Source organism: Schistocerca cancellata, chromosome 8, assembly GCF_023864275.1.
Source record: "Schistocerca cancellata isolate TAMUIC-IGC-003103 chromosome 8, iqSchCanc2.1, whole genome shotgun sequence".
In the NCBI taxonomy this organism is placed as follows: domain Eukaryota; kingdom Metazoa; phylum Arthropoda; class Insecta; order Orthoptera; family Acrididae; genus Schistocerca; species Schistocerca cancellata.
In genome coordinates this window covers 533,871,376-533,886,328 of record NC_064633.1, presented here as the reverse complement: position 1 = coordinate 533,886,328, position 14,953 = coordinate 533,871,376, and the positions used below count along the sequence as shown (strand labels likewise).

The 14,953-nt window shown below is 45.7% G+C and overlaps 1 protein-coding gene across 1 annotated transcript in view; it reads left to right on the top strand.

Annotated features, from left to right (window-relative positions):
- The first annotated feature begins 1,016 nt into the window (after positions 1–1,016).
- The window catches only part of LOC126094775 (myrosinase 1-like), a 91,587-nt gene continuing 77,650 nt past the window's right edge, over positions 1,017–14,953 (top strand). The window contains exons 1-2 of the mRNA XM_049909329.1: positions 1,017–1,190; positions 14,078–14,211. Coding sequence (XP_049765286.1) covers positions 1,025–1,190; positions 14,078–14,211 — 300 coding nt within the window. The 5' untranslated portion in view covers positions 1,017–1,024. The remainder of the gene's footprint in view (positions 1,191–14,077; positions 14,212–14,953) is intronic.

The following is a 14,953-nucleotide window of genomic DNA, read 5'->3' as shown; positions in this document are numbered from 1 at the left end:
CAAGGAGCTAGGCATTTCAACTGCACTATCACAATACATATATTTACTAATGAAATTCGTCATAAATAATCAATCACAATTTGAGAAAAATAGTGGCGTCCATACTTACAACACTAAAGGAAGAAACTACATTTATTACTCATTACTGAAGCTGTCAGTGGTTCAGAAAGGAAGTCACTATGCAACAGCAAAAATTTTTGATCATTTGTCCAAAAACATAAAATGTCTGACAGGTAGCAAAGCAAGTTATAATATAATCTGAAATCGTTTCTCCTGGACATCTCCTATTTCATAAGCTAATTTGCGTTTAAACATTGTGGCAGCATTTAGAAAAGTTTTTAAGTTTAGTTGCATGATTAGGACTGAAAACTTATGTATTAATTAATATTAACACTAATCACTTTTACATATCCTGTAAACTTACTTGTTCCACATCAATTCGATAAAAGAATCGTTAAAATGATTTTTGGAGCACGAAAATAACTAACGAGTATGCAATTACTGAAGTGAGGGCGGTTAGCTGCAAGATTACAAAAGGAACTCACACAACTGAATAACTGAATCAAAGAAAGAAGTAGGTTAGAGAGAGAGAATGCTTCGATGGTTGGGGTTTCCCCCTGCATCTACTTCCTGGCACTGCAACTTTGCACCATGGCACACGGACGGCTTAGTGCCTGCACGACTTTTGCCTCTCTCTGGTTCGAATGTCCCACCGTCGACCAGTAATGGAAGATGTCCTCGAACCCGTCTGTCTACTCAGTCTGTCACCAACGCAGCAGGTATCATTAATTTAATTTCTCGTGGTCGTAAGTACTTCTCGGCGTCAAGGGCACCTCACAATCTTATCAGTCCTGATTACTTCCTGTCGCGATATAATCACGTACATTTTAACATGCTTTCTTCAATAGACTAAGAACTCTGAAAGTAATAAGTACTTGAAACAAGCGGCTCCAGATTGCAAGCACGAGATGTATATAAACGGCACTGAAATGACGGGCCACGGTCGAGACCGTGTCGGTACGAAATGCAGGGAGCGGCGTTACTTGCCACGGCGTTGGCCACCCTGAGTCTGTTGCAGGGGGTTCCCCGAGAAGCGGCGGCACAGAGAGCTGTCAACCAGTTCCCAGACGACTTTTACTTCGGTGCATCCACTGCCTCCTACCAGATCGAGGGCGCTTGGGACGAAGATGGTGAGTCCCGCGTTCTGACATGCTGTGCAAACTGAAAACTAGTGGATAAAATAAACTGGGTTGTTAATATCTACATTTACAATCATGCTCCGCAAGTCACCTGACGGTGTGTGGCGGAGGTTACCTTGAGTACCTCTATCGGTTCTCCCTTCCATTCCAGTCTTGTATTGTTCGTGGAAAGAAAGATTGTCGGTATGCCTCTGTGTGGGCTCCAATCTCTCTGATTTTATCCTCATGGTCTCTCTGCAAGATATACGTAGGAGGGAGGAATATACTGCTTGACTCCTTGGTGAAGGTATGTTCTCGAAACTTCAACAAAAGCCCATACCGAGATACTGAGCATGTCTCTTGCACAGTCTTCCACTGGAGTTTATCTGTCATCTCCGTGACGCTTTCGCGATTACTAAATGATCCTGTAACGAAGCGCGCTGCTCTCCGTTGGATCTTCTCTAACTCTTCTATCAACCCTATCTGGTACGGATCCCACACCGGTGAGCATTATTCAAGCAGTGGGCGAACACGTGTACTGTAACCTACTTCCTTTGTTTTCGGACTGCATTTCATTAGGATTCTTCCAATGAATCGCAGTCTGGCACCCACTTTACCGACGATTAATTTTATATGGTCATTCCATTTTAAATCACTCCTAATGCCTACTCCCAGATAATTTATGGAATTAACTGCTTCCAGCTGCTGACCTGCTATATTGTAGCTAAATGGTAAAGGATCTTTCTTTCTATGAATTCGCAGCACATTACACTTTTCTACATTGTGGTTCAGTTGCCATTGCCTGCACCATGCGTCAATTAGTTGCAGATCCTCCTGCATTTCAGTACAATTTTCCATTGTTGCAAACTCTCGATGCCAAAGTGGATGTAGAATTCGCGCTTTCAGTAAATCTTATCACCATTTTGTCAGCAATAAAATTGTCTCCCAAACTGTGGCAGTCTCCCTGTCCCTTTTGCACACACACACACGCGCGCGCGCGCCCTTTTCCCCCGCCTCCCCCTGCACCTCCCCTCCTCTCTCTTCTCTGTATGAGCTTATGGAGTGCAGCAGAGGGAGCAATCTGGATATCAGATGACGGTTGAAATGATCGCTGTTTTAAAAATCTGCTAATACTCGTATTGCTGGCATCTGTTTTGATCACAACCGAGGTAGAACCTTCCTACACGTCGGTCAGGGGGCCTGAAGATGACGTAGTAAAACGCTGAAACTGGTTACCAAACAACGTAAGGTTGGAAACCAGACGGCTGAAAGGTATTTAATTTGACATCCTGTATCGAACAGCCGAGTCCCGCAACCATCTCTAAAAAGATGGACACACAGAGACGTTAGTTTCTACCTCAGCTACAGCTAGCTAGACAAAACGACAGGTAGAAACGAAATTCCCTTACATTCTGCAAAAGACAGACTATCCACATTATTCTTATCTAATACGTTCCGAGTACGACAAATAAAAAGAAAAAAAATTGCTCTGAGCACTATGCGGCTTAACTTCTGAGGTCATCAATCACCTAGAACTTAGAACTAATTAAGCCTAACTAACCTAAGGACATCACACACATCCATGCCCGAGGCAGGATTCGAACCTGCGACCGTAGCGGTCGCTCGGCTCCAGACTGCAGCGCCTAAAACCGCACGGCCACTCCGGCCGACAAAAAGAAAAAAACTTTTCGTATAGCTCCACACTCTTCTGCGTTTTGAAAGTAAGACTGATAGATGTTTCTTGTGAAAGTTTGTGATTCATGCTGTCCAGTCACATTAATGCGATCATCTGTCAAAAGTCTGAATGACCACTGCTTGCAGCGTGGACCGCTGCAAGACGTGCAAGAAGAGAGCAAGTGAGGTTCTGAAAGGTATCCACAGGGATGTGGGGACAGCCCGCATCTCGTGGTCGTGCGGTAGCGTTCTCGCTTCCCACGCCCGGGTTCCCGGGTTCGATTCCCGGCGGGGTCAGGGATTTTCTCTGCCTCGTGATGGCTGGGTGTTGTGTGCTGTCCTTAGGTTAGTTAGGTTTAAGTAGTTCTAAGTTCTAGGGGACTGATGACCATAGATGTTAAGTCCCATAGTGCTCAGAGCCATTTGAACCATTTTTTTTTGATGTGCAGACATGACAACTCCACTGCCGTGTATAGCTGCGCTACGTTTCTCAGATGAGGATCACTGACGCCGATCGAGTTGGTCCCACAAATTCTCGATTGGGTTTAAAGCCGAGGAGTTTGGTGGCCAGCGGAGTAAGGGAAACTCATTCTGGTGCTCTCTGAACCACGTACGTACAAGGCGAGCTGCGTGACATGTTGTACTGTCCTGCTGGCAGATGTCATTGTGCCAAGGGAAAACAAACTGCATGTAGGGGTCGACATGGTCCCCAAGGATATATAGACTCTTATGTTGGTACATTGTACTTTCCAGAATGACGAGATCATCTAGGGAATGCCACGAAAACATTCCTCGGATTATAACGCTCCCTCCTCCGGCATTAGAGTTTGCTTTCAGATGTTTCACACCGTACACGCCAACTCCCATCGGTCCAATGGAGCATAAAATGTGATTCATCTGTAAAGGCCACTCAGTGGACACCAGGTTGCGGTATTGCAAATTTATTTACTTATTCATTTATTGTCAAATTATAGACCTGTTATCTGATGCTTTAAAAACAGGTCTCACATCTTACAGTTTTCGTTCATCTTTTCAGCAGTTTTCGTTCCTTCTGTTTTTATCTACAACGTTTTACAATAATTAAAGGTTGAAATACACTCCTGGAAATTGAAATAAGAACACCGTGAATTCATTGTCCCAGGAAGGGGAAACTTTATTGACACATTCCTGGGGTCAGATACATCACATGATCACACTGACAGAACCACAGGCACTGCGGTCGGGTCCAGGTCGACGGGCACGTGCACCTTCCGCCGACCACTGGCGACAACATCGATGTACTGTGGAGACCTCACGCCCCACGTGTTGAGCAATTCGGCAGTACGTCCACCCGGCCTCCCGCATGCCCACTATACGCCCTCGCTCAAAGTCCGTCAACTGCACATACGGTTCACGTCCACGCTGTCGCGGCATGCTACCAGTGTTAAAGACTGCGATGGAGCTCCGTATGCCACGGCAAACTGGCTGACACTGACGGCGGCGGTGCACAAATGCTGCGCAGCTAGCGCCATTCGACGGCCAACACCGCGGTTCCTGGTGTGTCCGCTGTGCCGTGCGTGTGATTGCTTGTACAGCCTTCTCGCAGTGTCCGGAGCAAGTATGGTGGGTCTGACACACCGGTGTCAATGTGTTCTTTTTTCCATATCCAGGAGTGTATATTTTCTTACACGATCAAGAAACATTATACTGAACTGCAACGATGATAGTTCAAGAGAAGCAGAAAGAAAATACGGCTTTGTCTGCTACATGTGTAGTGCTGGTCTGTTGATTCTTGTTGCATGCGAGTAAACTGACTCGAAACCCAAGGGCAATTAGATCTGTAGTTTTGTGTGGGGACCACTGACGGTGCACCGTTTGCGACAGGAACGACATCCGCCCACGCTCTGACATCAACATCCCAGATTCGTTAATAACCGTGTCGACCGTGCGCAGGTACGTGATGAAAGATAGGACAAGGAAGAAAATTGGCGGGACATCACCAGAATACATTTTGACCTAAAACCACCTTCAGCTCGTAAAGTTGTTATTGTTCAGCTACTAGTTTTGACGTTAAGTCATTGTCTGGCAGATTTCAAATATTGAAATACAAATTTGGAATACCTTAGATACGATATCTATTTACCCAGTAAATGTGAGTGACCCTGGAGAATGGCACGACGTCTTCGAGACTATAACACAAGTTAGTTGCGTGATAGGTTGTGGCAGATGTGCAAATCTACCACGCCAAGCACACTTTAACTGTTGGGGCTCAAGGTTCGCCGTACGGAATATAGCTAGGCAGCCACAGTGCAGCCTCTAGTGGCAATGTACTCGTACAAAGGGCGTTCAGAAAGTTTTGCACAGTCGTCTCTAATTTTTTATCTTTTGCAGGAGGAGAATGAAATTTTTTGTGAACATGCTTGGAACATTTAGCTACACATTCAGCCTACTCAATGTAGCCTCCATCAGCTGTGACGCATCTGGCTCAACGTTCTTTCCGTGATGTAAATGCACTTTGGTAATATTGTGGGGATTGACTTTTACACCATCGCTTGACACAGGAAATAAGGTCTTTCTCACTATCAAATTTTTTACCGCGCAGATGGGTCTTCAGACGATGAAAGACGTAAAAATCAGACGGAGCCAAGTCCAGACTGTAGGGAGGATGAGGACCAATTTTCCGACCCATTTTTCTGATTTTCTCCTGCGTCATAAGGGCTGTATGGTGTTTGGCATTGTCATGGTGTAGTCTGATGAGCTGACCCTGAAGCCGTGGTTTGTGGGTCTTGATGGCAGGTCGCAGCTTGTCCAATGACAAACAGTAACGGTCCCTGTTAATTGTGGATCCAGGTTGAAAAAGTGAATGAAAATGACACCACACTGGTCCCCGAAGAAGGAGGCTATCGCCTTTCGGCCTGCTGTTCGTGAAAGTCTTGGTTTCTTCTTCCCAGGGGAATTCGAATGACGCTACTCCATGGGTTGGGTCTTACTCTCAGCTTCGGACAAAAACAACCATCTTTCATCCTGGGTAATGAAGCCGTCAAAGCACTGTTTCCACTCTTCAGTACAGGTCTTCATGAGCCCCTCGCACACATTCTTCCTCATCGTTTTCATTTCTCTTGTCAATAATCTAGGCACCCAACGTGCACAGATTTTTCTGTACCCTAGTGACTGTACCAGTGATACCAGTGATACCCAATAACAAACGAGTCATTTCAGCAAAATGTCGTGTCGTCACAAATCTGTCATTCTGGATGATTTGATCAATGGTCTCCTTATTCGCATCACTCACTGCCGTCGATCGTCTACCGTATCGTGGATTGTTCAATAGAGAGAAATCACCTTCTTTAAACCTCTGCAACCACCGCTGGATACAGCTGCGATCCACTGTGTTCTTCCCATACACAGGGAGCAACTTCCTGTGAGTCGATGTGTCAGAGTCACCGCCGGTCTTGACGAGGAACTCCATCATCGACGGTTGTCGCAACCTGACAACTACTTCACGGTCCATTATGGCTTATCTGTAAATAAAAGAAAATACTTTTATACACCAACTTATAGCTAAATGTTCCAAGTATGTTCACAAAAATTTTGTTCTCCATCTGCAGAAAATAAAAAATTTAGAGACGACTGTGCAAAACCTTTTGAACGCCCTTCGTATACTGTGTGACACCCACAACGTTTAGTGTAGTGGTCTTCCAGAGTAAAATGAAGAGCCTTCTGTTCAAATAAAAGATAACGCAGGTGATATATTAAAGGTGAAAGTCAATAAAGATTGATAGAGAATCTAACACGGCAGAGATGATTAGACAATATGTTACCTGAACATGATAGGATACGATAGGATGATAGCACATTTCTTTGTTATTTAAATGAATACTGAGATCAGACAATTGAGTGAACTTATTCCCAACAGATTGAGCGTCTATTACCAAGTAGGTATCACACTAGTAACTGAAGATCACAGAAACAATCGTCATCAAAAACTTGTGCAATATTTAACATTTAAGACTCTGTTCCCGTTCAGCAACTGACGTATATGTTACACATTCACATTCAGCAAATTCTCACATTATTATGACTGTCAAAAAAATGCATTTAGACTAGTTTACGAAACATATTTTTGGTAACATTTGTACGCAACAAAAAACAAAACTTACTGAAATTCAGTACTTATTGGAAGCATTCACGAATTTAGGTATAACATTTGATTTTAAAATAATGTTTAACAATAATTACCTTACAAGGGAACCTCCCCATCGCACCCCCCTCAGATTTAGTTATAAGTTGCCACAGTAGATTGGCCTTGAAAAACTGAACACAGATCAATCGAGAAAACAGGAAGAAGTTGTGTGGAACTATGAAAAAAATAAGCAAAATATACAAACTGAATAGTCCATGTGCAAGATAGGCAACATCAAACTGAGTAGTCCATGCGCAACATAGGCAACATCAAGGATGCTGTGATCTCAGGTGCGCCGTGGTCTCGTGGTTAGCGTGAGCAGCTGCGGAACGAGAGGTCCTTGGTTCAAGTCTTCCCTCGAGTGCAAAGCTTATTTTCTTTATTTTCGCAAAGTTATGATCTGTCCTTTCGTTCACTGACGTATCTGTTCACTGTAATAAGTTTAGTGTCTGTGTTTTGCGACTGCACCGCAAAAGCGTGCGATTAGTAGACGAAAGGACGTGCCTCTCTAATGGGAACCGAAAACATTTGATCGCAAGGTCATAGGTCAACCGATTCCTCCACAGGAAAACACGTCTGATATATTCTATACGACAATGGTGACGGCATGTGCGTCACATGACAGGAATATGTTGTCGACCCACCTAACTTGTACACTTGGCGAATGGGTAAAAAGATTCTTCTACCTTGCCCGATTTAGGTTTTCTTGTGGATGTGATAATCGCTCCCAAAAAAGTGATCGCATCGGACGGACGGACGGACAAATAATAATTGTCTGAAAATAAAAAAACTTTTCAGTCGCGGGAAGACTTGAACCAAGGACCTCACGTTCCGCAGCTGCTCACGCTAACCACGGGACCACGGCGCTCCTGAGTTGACAGCATCCATGATGTTGCTTATGTTGCGCATGGACTACTCAGTTTGTATATTTTGTTTATTTTTTTCATAGTTCCACACAACTACTTCCTGTTTTCTCGATTGATCTGAGTTCAGTTTTTCAAGGCCTATCCACTGTGCCAACTTGTAACTAAATCTCAGGGGGGTGCGATGGGGAGGTTCCCTTGTTAGTAATAACTGACACACAGGGTGCAAACTAATAAAGCAAATATTAAAGTAATTTTAGATCATATTAACTGATTTCAGAATGCACTTTAACTAAGATCATGTGTTCCACAATCCTATAAAATCTTAACCTGGAGCAGTTTTTAACGACGCGAAATTCATCATTTTTTTTCTCCTCCCTCGAGCGCGTGAATTTATCAGCAGCACTACATACGACCCTACCGTGGGCTAATAAGTGGCCCATAGTTCGCTTGTCTAGCCCGCCGAGGTAGCCGAGCGGTTCTAGGCGCTACATTCTGGAACCGCGCGACCGCTGCGGTCGCAGGTTCGAGTCCTGCCTCGGGCATGGATGTGTGTGATGTTCCTAGGTTAGTTATGTTTAAGTAGTTCTAAGTTCTAGGGGAGTGATGGCCTCAGAAGTTAAGTCCCATAGTGCTCAGAGCCATTTGAACCATATGAAGCTCGCCTGTCTGGCCTCTTTAACTATTCCAACCAATGCATTCCCTGTTTAACAGTCGACCGCAACGCAATTCCTTCCCGTGTTGCGCATGCTTCCGGCACTGCCTACACTACGTCACTACACTCATTCTGATCCGCTTGCAATGACTGATTCGGCTTATCAACTCCTCTGCGACAAATGTCACTTATTTAGAATCAGCAGATTGTGTGCCTGAACACAGAAACCAGGCCTCTCCACTCACAAATATTATACAGACTACTTTGGTATGTCATTTATTTTTAGAGACTACACTATGTGATCAAAAGTATCCGGACACCTGGCTGAAAATGACTTAAAAGTTCGTGGCGGCCTCCATAAGCTCATGCTGGAATTCAATATGGTGTTGGCCCATCCTTAGCCTCGATGACAGCTTCCACTCTCGCAGGCATACGTCCAGTCAGGTGCTGAAACGTTTCTTAGGGAATGGCAGCCCATTTTACACGGAGTGCTTTACTGAGGAGAGGTATCGATGTCGTTCGGTGAGGTCTGTCACGAAGTCGGCGTTCCAAAACAATCCAAAGGTGTTCTATAGGATTCAGGCCAGGTCTCTGTGCAGGCCAGTCCATTACAGGAATATTATTGTCGTGTAACCACTCCGCCACAGTGCGTGTATTATGAACAGGTGCTCGATCGCGTTGAAAGATGCAGTCGCCATCCCCAATTTGCTCTTCAACAGTGGGAAGCAAGAATGTGCTCAAAATATCAATGTAGGCCTGTGCTGTAATAGTGCCAAACAAAACAAGGCGTGCAAGCCCCCTACATGAAAAACACGACCATTCCATAACACCACCACCTCCGAATTTTACTGTTGGCACTGTCTAGCAAATGGCGTTCACCGGGCATTCACCATATTCACACCCTGCCATCGGATCGCCACATTGTGTACCGCGATCCGTCACTCCACACGACGTTTTTCCACCGTTCAATCGTCCAATGTTTACGCTCCTTACACCAAACGAGGCGTCGTTTGGCATTTACCGGCGTGATATGTGTCTTATGAGCAGCCGCTCGACCATGGAATCCAAGTTTTCTCACCTCCCGACTAACTGTCATAGTGTTTCAAGTTTGGAACTCCTGTGTGATGGCCTGGACATATGTTTACCTATTACACATTACAATTCTCTTCAACTGTCGGCGGTCTCTATCAGTCAACACAAGAGGTCGGCCTGTACGCTTTTGTGCTGTACATGTCTCATCACGTTTTCACTTCACTATCACATCAGAAACAGTGGACGTAGGGGTGTTTGGGAGTGTGGAAATCTCGCGTACAGACGTATGACAGAAGTGACACCCAATCACCTGACCACGTTCGAAGTCCGAGAGTTCCGTGGAGCGCCTCATTCTGCTCTCTCACGATGTCTAATGACTGCTGAGGTCGCTCCGGAGTACCTGGCAGTAGGTGGCAGCACAATGCACCTAATATGAAAAAGGTATGTTTTTGGGGGTGTCCGGATACTTTTGACCACATAGTGTAACTATTAAGTAATACTTCAAGTTCTAACGTGCTGTCTTAATCAGCACCTTTGCTTTACCCACAGATGTCAACCTTATTGATTCAGTTTACGCCACAGTATGAACATACTCACTGTTCCTCCAGAAAGCTGTCAAGACCAAACCTCGAAACAATAATAAAAATAATGTATTCTTGCAGTGCGTAGCGGATAGATAAAAATTCTTTCACATCTAAAATTCTAACTGCTGAGATTATTGCATTTCTGTTACGTACAGTACATAAACATATCCCTAAAAATAACAACACAGGATCCAGAAACTACTGTACATTGTCTATTAGTGAAACGTTTGTTACAATTCGTCTGAACCAATACAGTTTAATGGATTCAGAAATACACGTAGAAAACGGCTTAAGTAGTTCAAGCTCCCCAAAACATGAACTGTGGTTGCCGTATCCACATCTGCATCTGTACTCCGCGAGCCACCTTACGGTGCGTGTCTGGGGGTACCTTGAGACTAGTGTCGCTTCCCCCTTTTCCTGTTCCAGTCGCGAATGGTTCGCGGGAAGCACCACAGCTGGTAAGTGTGTGGACTCGAATCTCTCATATTTTGTCCTCATGATCTTTTGGCGAGACATACATAGGCTGACTCTTCTAGGAACGTATGCCCTCGCAGTTTAACAGTAGGCCACACAATGATGGAGAACGCAGCGCCTTTCGCAGGAGTTGGCTGATCAACGGCGTGACGCTTTCGCGCTTTCTAAATGAACCTGTAACGAAACGCATTGCTCTTTTTTTGGATCTTCTCTATTTCCTCTATCAATCTGGACAGGTACGGATCCCATACTGACGAACAATGTTCAAATATTGGATGAACGACCGTTTTGTAAGCCATATAACGTTTCCCCAATGTATATCCCGTCGAAACAGTTGCATTAACTGTCGTGTTGTGCTCTGTTGAAAGGTCCAATTTGCCAACGAGGTTTGCCAGGTATCAGCGTTCTACAACACGTAACCCACGTAAAAGTGATTACCTGAGATCTGCCAAAATGGCTGCGACTAACACAGCTATTGAGCAGCTGTTCAAGTCAAGGTCCACACTATTTATTATGCAATCAGTTACATAAAATACATAACTATCGCCTGGAAGAGATGGGGCGTCTTCAGTCCGGAACCGCGCGACTGCTACGGTCGCAGGTTCGAATGCTGCCTTGGGCATGGATGTGTGTGATGTCCTTAGGTTAGTTAGGTTTAAGTAGTTCTAAGTTCTAGGGGACTGATGACCTCAGATGTTAAGTCCCATAGTGCTCAGAGCCATTTGAACCATTTTGATCCGGCGTCAGGCACAATATTCGACTAGTATCTCTTCAGATAAAAGTCCTAATCAAGTTGGGGCATACATCTAAGAAATTCTTCTAAGCCCCCTCACGAAGGGATGAACGGGGTGCACGAGCGGCCACCGTCAAAGGCGGCTCATCGTAAATACGTTGTGCAACATAGCGAAAGGTTCACTTTCTCCAAACCCTCTAATTGTCTCCCAAGGTGACACTTAAGTTTGAAATATGGCTGGAAGGTGCCTTCAAATTATAATGGTGCAAAAGCGTGGAGACTTATAACGTCACTCTCGGGGTCACGACACAAACAGAAAAGCGTCACAGATCAGAAGTTGATGTGATGTGTAATGTGGGATCATGCCGTCATATTGGCAAAAAATTTCATTAATATTCCATCTATCGCCACCGGGGTAGAAGAGTCACATGATGAAAATGTTGTCACACCCCCTCTTACCCACATTTCACTCCTCCTTTAGACGCAGAGGTCATAACGGTGATACCCAGTGTTGAAACGACGCAGTTTTCTTATGGGTGGCAGAGAAAAAGATTTCAGACATACCGCCGCTCAGAACAGACACGAAAAGGCCTCAGGGGACGGCATTAAGGACGTCAGTGAACTTACCCTCTTCCTGTGGGCGTTGATTCTCGTACACGAAAACGACGGTTCTAGATAACCTCTGACGCTACTGATCCATCCGACATTTCAACTCCTCTCTAAGGACATTGTTGGATTTCACCCACATTGAACACGGCAACACTCATTTGGATTGCAGTGCGACTCCATATTTTTGCTCTCGTGTACAGGCTGGAGTCACTACTGACCATTCAAAACCGTTGATCGAAATTTAAAGGTAGCAGGTAGCAGCAAAGTGTGCTTATGCTTTTTCAGCCCTCGTACTTCACCCCCTCCCGCAGCGTCCTCATGGAGGGGTATGACATTAATACACTACTGGCCATTAAAATTGCTACACCACGAAGATGACGTCCCATAGACGCTAAATTTAACCGACAGGAAGACGATGCTGTGATATGCAAATGATTAGCTTTTCAGAACATTCACACAAGGTTGGCGCCGGTGTCGACACCTACAACGTGCTGACATGACGAAAGTTTCCAACCGATTTCTCATACACAAACAGCAGTTGACCGGCGTTGCCTGGTGAAACGTTGTTGTGATGCCTCGTCTAAGGAGGAGAAATGCGTACCATCACGTTTCCGACTTCGATAAAGGTCGGATTGTAGCCTATCGCGATTGCGGTTTATCGTATCGCGACACTGCTGCTCGCGTTGGTCGAGATCCAATGACTGTTAGCAGAAAATGGAATCGGTGGGTTCAGGAGGGTAATACGGAACGCCGTGCTGGATCCCAACGGCCTCGTATCACTAGCGGTCGAGATGACAGGCACCTTATCCGCATGGCTGTAACGGATCGTGCAGCCACGTCTCGATCCCTGAGTCAACAGATGGGGACGTTTGCAAGACAACAACCATCTGCACGAACAGTTCGACGACGTTTGCAGCAGTAAGGACTATCAGCTCGGAGACCATGGCTGCGGTTACCCTTGACGCTGCTCACAGACAGGAGCGCCAGCGATGGTGTACTCAACGACGATCCTGGGTGCACGAATGGCAAAACGTCATTTTTTCGGATGAATCGATGTTCTGTTAACAGCATCATGATGGTCACATCCGTGTTTGGCGACATCGCGGTGAACACACATTGGAAGCGTGTATTCGTCATCGCCATACTGGCGTATCGCCCAGCGTGATGGTATGGGGTGCCATTGGTTACGCGTCCTTACACCAAGCGAGGCGTCGTTTGGCATTTACTGGCGTGATGTGTGTCTTATGAGCAGCTGCTCGACCATGGAATCCAAGTTTTCTCACCTCCCGACTAACTGTCATAGTGCATCCAGTTTGTAACTCCTGTGTGATGGTCTGGATAGATGTCTGCCTATTTCACATTACGACCCTCTTCAACTGGCGGCGGCCTCTGCCAGTCAACAGACGTGGTCAGCCTGTACGCCTTTGTGCTGTACGTGTCCCTTCACTTTTCCATTTCCCTATCACATCGGAAACCGTGGATCCAGGAATATTTAGGAGCGTGTAAATCTCGCGTACAGACGTATGACACAAGTGACACCCAATCACGTGACCACGTTCGAAGTCCGTGAGTTCCGCGGAGCGCCCCATTCTGCTTTCTCACGATGTCTAATGAGTACTGAGGTCGCTGATATGGAGTACGTGGCAGTAGGTGTCAACACAATGCACCTAATATGAAAGACGTATGTTTCTGAGGGTGTCCGGATACTTTTGATGACATAGTGTATCTTCTAACCGATTTACCGTCTCTAACAGAATTAATGATGACACGTGCAAACGTTGGAATTTTCACTTGTTATCCCTGAACCTGAGTTTCCTTTTTCCAGATTTCTTCCTGGTTTCTCGTACTGATTGCTCAACGTACGTATTATTGAATTACATGGGTGATAATTTACAAACCCGTCTTATTCAGGTCTCAACAACCGCTTCCCTTCCATGTCCTTCAGCAATTAGAAGTGCAGTGTGGTTTCTGCACAGGTTGGACGCACCCTTTCGTTACACTGTTTTGTCCATATTAGCTCCAGAAGTTGAAGGAGTATGTTCCACGGAACATTGTCAGAAGAACTTTGGCAGTGAGCTGGATATCTGAGATGAGCGATTTACGCGTGTTGCAGGCAAGGGAGAGAGCATCTGGGACCACATGTTGCACACGCAGCCCAACCTGACGGCCGACGGCCACAACGGCGACGTGGCGGCCGACTCGTACCACAAGTACAAGGACGACGTGCAGGCGCTGGTCGGAGTCCACGTGAGTGCCTACATCCGTTCTCCTGCAGGCCACTGCCGAGTCCCTGGCAGAGGGTACTTCCCAATGTGCTATTTATTGGCCTTCTTCCTATCCCACTCGCATCTAGAGCACGGGATGATTGATGGCTTAACCATCTATTCCCAACATGCTGTCGGTTGGATCACCGAGCAACAGAATCAGGGAATATTGTTTGCTTTATTCTATGGCACTTTTTTGTTTTCAAATGGAACTACACTCCTGGAAATTGAAATAAGAACACCGTGAATTCATTGTCCCAGGAAAAGGAAACTTTATTGACACATTCCTGGGGTCAGATACATCACATGATCACACTGACAGAACCACAGGCACATAGACACAGGCAACAGAGCATGCACAATGTCGGCACTAGTACAGTGTATATCCACCTTTCGCAGCAATGCAGGCTGCTATTCTCCCATGGAGACGATCGTAGAGATGCTGGATGTAGTCCTGTGGAACGGCTTGCCTTGCCATTTCCACCTGGCGCCTCAGTTGGACCAGCGTTCGTGCTGGACGTGCAGACCGCGTGAGACGACGCTTCATACAGTCCCAAACATGCTCAATGGGGGACAGATCCGGAGATCTTGCTGGCCAGGGTAGTTGACTTACACCTTCTAGAGCACGTTGGGTGGCACGGGATACATGCGTACGTGCATTGTCCTGTTGGAACAGCAAGTTCCCTTGCCGGTCTAGGAATGTGTAGAACGATGGGTTCGATGTC